The 7,875-nt window shown below is 35.3% G+C and overlaps 1 protein-coding gene across 1 annotated transcript; it reads left to right on the top strand.

The window, feature by feature from the left end:
• Positions 1-6,712: 6,712 nt before the first annotated feature.
• Positions 6,713-7,669, top strand: LOC308352993 (olfactory receptor 13C9-like; the record flags this gene model as incomplete). The annotated part of the gene is made up of 1 exon (XM_080819527.1): positions 6,713-7,669. One exon carries the CDS (start codon positions 6,713-6,715, stop codon positions 7,667-7,669), a length of 957 nt encoding a protein of 318 aa, XP_080675653.1.
• Positions 7,670-7,875: the final 206 nt, after the last annotated feature.

Here is a 7,875-nt window from a genome sequence, read left to right as displayed (position 1 = left end):
TACATATGAGGAGGATACTATGACCAATTTGGATTTAAAAAAAAACTGAACGTTATAATTTCCTGAGACCTGAAAAAGATAATTTACCAAGACAGCGTGGAGCCAGAAAACGGCCTGCTTGGGCATTATTCTATGCAGTATTGGTGTTTGCATGCAGTATTAGTGACTATTTTGAATATGTGTTTTTCATTCATGAGGTTATAATTGTAAAAGTGAGTAATTTTCTTTTTTTTTATGTTAAGAGGCTTGCTAAAAATGTTAAAATAGTCTTAGTAAAAAAAGTTAATCATGTGTTTTAAGACAAGGAACACCCTGGTATCTTACTAGAGCCCTATTTTTTTGTGGAGTGAATTAAATTTGATATAAGATCTTCTGGATGATTTTTCCTTTTTGGTACCTAATTTGCTAGTTTCCAGAGACTGAGAGTGAGTGTGATAAAGTGTATTAGAATTTGTATGTAGGATGAAAATTATACCATTTGTTAGAATGCTGTGTGTGATCTGATTAAGCTTTTAAACTACACACACCTGATCGTAAAGAAAGAAATGATGACTATTTCAGAGATGTAAAAAGAGTCTAACAGAGGGTAGAAATTAACAAAGAGGCATGAAGGAAACAACTAACAATGGGATTCACTGTTGTACTAATTGAATTACATATACCAGCTCATTTAATCTTATCAACAAATAACAGGGTCTAGGTGTTTTTATCTTCATTCTATAGCTAGGAATGGTGATGATCAGAAACATGCCCAGGACATCTAGTTAATAGGGGGTAGAGAGGGCATTTGAGTTCAGCCTGCTTCCAAGGCCTGCGTTCTTGACAATATTATGAAATGTGCTTGATAGAATACATGGCATTCAGATAGCTAATAGAATTTACAGAGATCATTTTTGTAGGTGTGCATATAATCTCCACTCTTCAAAAATCACTCGTGTATCTAATACTCTTTGGGATCTCAAGTGGTTTGAGACTTAACCCAGAGAATCTGAAAAATTCTTTAAAATGAAAATCTTATAAAAAGTTAAAGAATTTTAAAATCTGGGGAGAAGAGGAGTTTAGAATAGGAAAATCAGATTGGGCTTTGGGCCAAGGAGGCTAATTATGTCCTGAAAAAAAAAAAAAAAAGTTAAGTAGACAAAGGCTTCTGAAAAGGGAGGACTCTTTGGTCATGAGAATGGAACAAGAATAATAGCTAGCATTTACTGAGCTGTAATTTTGTTCCAGGACTTTTACTAGCTCATCAAAGCAATAATGCATTTAATGGAAAGGAAATGACATTGGATAGAAGAATAGGCCCTTAATCAGGTCAAAGAATAGTTTAGAGCCTGATGGTAGGACTGGAGATGGTTATGGGCCTGGAAATCCTAATGATACTAGGTAAAGGGTCCTGAATACTGAGAATGCAACTCTATGTAAAGTATCTTTGAGTCTTCAATTCCCATCCAGTATATAATACTGAACAAGTTAGAACAATTTTCAAACATACAGGGTTGTGTCCTATGGCAGGAGAGAGTTTGGTGTAGTATACCACTAGAAAAGTGAATGAAAGGTGAATCTCAGAAGCTTAAATGTTGTTTATTTTATGAATATATTGCTTATTTTATGAACAAGCAATATAGTCATAAAGTGCCAAAATTTTGAGAAGTACTAAAAGAGGTATCGTATATAGCCTCCTTCCACTCCTGTTAATAAGCTATCCATTTCCTTTTCTAGAGATAACTCTTCTTGTTTATTTTTCTAAAGAGATTCTATGTGTGAGCAAAAATGTGTTTATGTATATGTATCACACATACATATATAATCTTTTTTACACAAATGTTAGTGTGTCATATATATTCTGAACATTACTTTTTCAATCGTTATTTCTTTTTTGAAAAGATTGATTGATAGATTGATTTTAGAGAGAGAGCATATGAAAGTACGTGCAGTGGGGCGGGGGTGGGGGAGGGAGAAAGAATTTGATCCAGACTCTACACTGAGTACAGAGCCCAATGCAGGGCTTGATTCCATGATTCTGAGATCACCACCTGAGCTGAAACCAAGAGTCAGACGCTTAGCTGACTGAGCCACCCAGGTGCCCCTCCACTTAATATTTCTTAAAGATCTTTCCACATCAATACACAAAAAGCCCCATGTTCTTTGTGACAGCAGAATAGTATTGCATTATTTCTATGTCCCCTTTTCCTGGGCATTTGAATTTTTTATGCATCTATTAATACAAACAGTACTTTAATGAATCAGTTTACACATAAATCACTTTATTCATGTGCCAGCATAACTGATGAGGATTACCTAGAAGTAAATCTGTGGTCAAAGTTTACATGTACGCTTTGGTGATTTTTATAAATATAGCCAAATTGTCCTCCACAGAAGATGTACCAATTTGTGCGTCCACCGAGAATGTGTAGGAGTTTCTGTCTCCTCACCCTTAGGCAGCAAGTCATTAGAGGTGAAACCATGCTTTGTCCCTATGAGATACCAGTGCATAGCCACCTAAAAGAATGGATCACAGAGATGTTAGGAAAATTCTCAGGGCTCTCTATGATTTTGGTCACTGAGTTTCTTTCTTTCTTTTTTTTTTTTTAAGGATTTTATTTATTTATTTGACAGACAGAGATCACAATTAGGCAGAGAGGCAGGCAGAGAGAGAGGAGGAAGCAGGCTCTCCACGGAGCAGAGAGCCCAATGCGGGGCTCGATCCCAGGACCCCGGGATCATGACCTGAGCCGAAGGCAGAGGCTTTAACCCACTGAGCCACCCAGGCGCCCCCCTTTTTTTTTTTTAAGATTTTATTTATTTATTTGACAGACAGATCACAAGTAGGCAGAGAGGCAGGCAGAGAGAGAAGGGAGGAAGCAGGCTCCGCTCTGAGCAGAGAGCCCGATGCGCGGCTCGATCCCAGGATCCTGGGATCATGACCTGAGCCGAAGGCAGAGGCTTTAACCCACTGAGCCACCCAGGCGCCCCGGTCACTGAGTTTCTTAAACACTTTTTTCAGAATAGAAACATATATGTATGTATACATATAATTTATATAATATGTTTATATATGTACACTTTTATATATAATTTTTATTATATGTATAAACTTTAATGTACCAACTAACACAAAGATGTCAATTAATAGGCACAATTCAAATATACATATGTATGTATATGAGTAATATATATTTTTTACTTATATACTTATTATAGGTCATACATATATTTGTTGTATGTAATATGTAACTATATACTCTATATTATATACTATTATGTATATTATATCCTTAGGATATAGTGTTAGATGTAGAATTTGGTGGAAAAGTCATGCATTATAAGAATTTATGCAATTTAAAAAAAGGAAGTTATTTGATGATCTATAAGAATTTAGATAACATATTACACTTTCATCTGAGGAAAATTCTGCAGATATACTCTAACAAAACCAAAATATAAATGAAAATATGGTCCTGAAGATTCAGAATAGAAGAGAAAGAGAAGAGAGAAGAACCAATGTGATCAATGAGTGGAGATATAGGGAGGTAAATACATTGATAAAGACTGTCCAACTATGTAATTGTAAAGGCTGATAAAGAACTCTCAAAAAGATGCATTGTGAGGAAATTATAAACAGTTCTACATTATCTCACTGACATTTGTGAATTTGAGGATACAGATGGAGGAATAAAAGTATTCTTGCAGTTCTGTCTTCATTTAGTGTTTGAGGGATAACTTAGGATATTAGACAACACTCTAGTGGAAAAAATAGTTAATTTTATGAGCAAAAGGTTGGTTCCTATAAGTCAAATTATGAGCATGGTGAAAGAGAAGGTACCTACATACAGAGTGCCAAGAGTGAGTAGAGTGTTCAAGTTAATGAAAACAAATAGTAAATGACAACTTAACCAACGAAAAGAAGGAACTGGAAAAAAAGAACGCAGTAATGCAAAATAAGTAAATAATAAAAATTAAGTGTATGAAAAGAAAGTAATGAAGTACATTAATAATTGTATTTTAATTTTTTATTTTTTTAAGATTTTATTTATTTATTTGACAGACAGAGATCACAAGTAGGCAGAGAAGCAGGCAGAGAGAGGGGGGAAGAAGGCTCCCCACTGAGCAGAGTGCCAGATGCAGTGCTCAGTCCCAGGACCCCGGGATCATGACCCGAGCTGAAGGCAGAGGCTTTAACCCACTGAGCCACCCAGGTGCCCCAATAATTTTATTTTTAAAGTGAATGGACTGGATGCTGTCATGAAAGACAGAGACTGTAAAAGGAGATTGAAAATTTTATTTTAAATTTTTATTTTTTTAAATTTCTTTTCAGTTTCCAGAATCAAATTTAAACCCAGATACATGTTACTTATGAGTAGTATACGCAACAAAGTGAGAAAGAAAAGTTGAAAATAAGGGGATGCACAAGAGCAGGCAAAAGCAAACTAAAAGAAGGCAGGAATGTAATAGCAACATCATAAAAGTGGAATTTAAAGTACAAAACATGACAAAGACAGGTCAGTTAATAATATTGACAATTTATAAAAATTATCAGCTATAAATAACACAGAAGCTAAGCATATTAAAAATATCCTAGCTATATGGGCAGAACGTGCTTACAGATATTTATATAGAATCAATTAAATATAGATGACAAAATAATAATTTACAGATTTGAATAACACATTACATAATCTTGATTATATGTATACGTGTATGCACGTATTATGTATCTATATAAAACTATATATCTTTCCCCAAGAGAATTAAAATTTTTTGTTAGTATTTGCAACATGGATCAAGTAATTGACTGCCAAAGTCTCCATAACTAGAGAATTACATGTTATGTTATCTTATAATAAAAACTGTAAAAAAGTAACAAAAATCAAACACAAATGTCCAATGACTAGGTGTGCAGAGAATACACACCTGGATAGCTGTTGGCTTGAAGAGGAAAAGGAAAGAAAAAAATTATCTGGAACCCAATGAAAAGGACATTTCATGTCAAAATCTAAGTTTTTAAGAACACTAAGTATTTTAAGGGCATTAATTAGAGCTAGAAATAGAGAAGAAAGAGGAAATATTAAGGAATTTAGTTCTTATTTCACGAAATTAGAAAATTCCAAATAACCTTTAAAAATTTACAAACAAAACTTAATAAAACAGAAAAAAAGTGGCAAGGATATATCGATCCAAAAGCCCCACTCCCCTTTTTTTGAGAAGACCTATGATATAGGAAAACCCTTTGTGAGACTAAAATAGAAAAAAAAAATCACTTAAGGATAGTAATGGAGAAGGAAATAGAACTTCTCACAAGGGAAATCACAGATTATAAGGATCAAATGCAACTCTATGACAACACATTTGTAGGAAGATAGCAAGTATCAAAACGAACTTCTCTCAAATCACTATGTTGAAGTGATTCTTTCTAACAGTCACCTTTCCTTGGTCCAATATTTCTTTTGAAACATTAGTACTGTCAATTAGATTAAAAGGTGTTGTAGTCTTTGAGCCAAGTTCTCTGCAGATTGAAAAATTAAGAATTTATACTATGCAGCCATACAGCTGGGGTTTAACTCTTAGTTCTACTGTTTATTTAGCTATATGACTTTAGGCAAATTACTTGACTTTTCTGTGCTTTATTTTCCTCCTCTATTATTAAAGATGATGAGGCTGATCACAGTAATTGCCTAATAGGTTTGCTCTTCAGACTAAATAGGTAATGCACAAAGCAAACAATTAGTAGAGGATTGACACAAGAGTGAGAAATGTTAGTCATTATTTTGTCTTTCATTTTGTTTCTTTATGCAACAAATATTTTTTTCTTCTTTTTAATTTAATTTCTTTTCAGTGTAACAGAATTCATTGTCTATGCACCACACCCAATGCTCCATGCAATACGTGCCCTCCATAATACCCACCACCAGGCTCCCCCAATCTCCCACCCCCGCCCCTTCAAAACCCCCAGATTTTTTTTCAGAGTCCATAGTTTCTCATGGTTCATCTTCCCCCTCCAATTTCCCTCAACCCCCAACAAGTATTTTTAAACTGTCTCTGATTCCACTTTATTGTAGGTACTGGGACTATCGATGTGAACAAGAAGAGTACCTACCTTTATCAAATTTACATGCTACTATGCAAGACAGATGGTAATCATAACATTATAATTTCAAGGAGTGACAAGATCATTGGTTTATTGTGTGGTGCTTTGTATTCAGTAAATATGGTTTATTGTTCAGTTACACATAATATAATGTTAATTTTTACTATAACCTCTAGTTTACGTGTGAGATGATAAATATGGCAAAAAGCCCAGGCTTTAGCAAGGAAGACTTAGTTAGGTTTGAGTCTTACTTAGCTGTGCTTTATATTTACTTTTAGTCAAGTTTATTTAATATTTACACTTTAGTTTATCTATCTGTAGACTGTGGATGATAATAGCTCTCTCTCAGCACTGTGATGGGATTAAGTAAATTACATGCCATATTGCATGTGGCTAAACACATGTAAGTTTCCTCTTCCCGCCCTCCTCTTTGTTCATATCTTACCCTCTTTGGTTCACTTTTATTTACTTCTTTTTTTGTTTTTTCTTTCACTTTTTCCTTTAAAACTTTTTTTCCTCTCTGGGAGTATGGTACTTATAAACTGGTACACATTTGAAAGTAATCGTAATAAGTCACATATTTTGTTTTAAAAAATTCTAATGTCTTACAGGTAAAACAGAAACAGTGAAATGGAATGGGAAAATCAAACCATTCTGGTGGAATTCTTTTTAAAGGGGCTTTCTGGTTACCCAAGGCTGGAGCTACTCTTTTTTGTGCTAATCTTAATAATGTATGTTGTCATCCTTCTGGGCAATGGCACCCTTATTTTAATCAGCATCTTGGATTCCCACCTTCATACCCCTATGTACTTCTTCCTGGGGAACCTCTCCTTCTTGGACATCTGCTACACCACCACCTCCATTCCCTCCACACTGGTGAGCTTCCTCTCAGAGAGAAAGACCATCTCCTTCTCTGGCTGTGCGGTGCAGATGTTCCTTGGCTTGGCCATGGGGACAACAGAGTGTGTGCTCCTGGGCATGATGGCCTTTGACCGGTATGTGGCTATCTGCAACCCCCTAAGATATCCTGTCATCATGAGCAAGGATTCCTTTGTGCCCATGGCAGCTGGGTCCTGGATCACAGGAGTCATCAACTCTGCAGTACAAACTGTGTTTGTAGTACGATTGCCTTTCTGTAGGAATAACATCATTAATCACTTCTCCTGTGAAATTCTGGCTGTCATGAAACTGGCCTGTGCTGACATCTCAGGCAATGAGTTCATCATGCTTGTGACCACAGCATTATTTGCCTTGATGCCCCTGCTTTTGATTGTCATCTCTTACTCATTAATCATCTCTAGCATCCTCAAGATCCCTACTTCGGAGGGGAGAAGCAAAGCTTTCTCTACCTGCTCAGCCCACCTGACTGTGGTGATAATATTCTATGGAACCATTCTCTTCATGTACATGAAGCCCAAGTCTAAAGAGACACTTAATTCAGATGACTTGGATGCTACTGACAAACTTATATCTATGTTCTATGGGGTTATGACTCCCATGATGAATCCTATAATCTATAGTCTCAGAAACAAGGATGTGAAGGAGGCAATGAAATATCTATTTAACGGAAGGTTATTTAGCAAGTGAATGGACAAGGTCTTGGATTGTGAACACACTGGACATCGTTGAAACTTTAGAATTACATTAGAATTTTGGTTAATTTTACTTCTTTTGCACTTTCATATATTATTTAATTTATTTTAATTTAATTTTTTGATGACATAGAGCTTTACAATATCATTGCATACTCATTATAGAGAATTTGCAAGATATAGGACAGTAAGGTGAGGAAA

The sequence above is a fragment of the Martes martes genome (genome assembly GCF_963455335.1).
Source record: "Martes martes genome assembly, chromosome: 12".
Classification (NCBI taxonomy): domain Eukaryota; kingdom Metazoa; phylum Chordata; class Mammalia; order Carnivora; family Mustelidae; genus Martes; species Martes martes.
The sequence above is the reverse complement of the archived record's forward strand: the minus strand, read 5'-3'. Positions and strand labels throughout refer to the sequence as shown.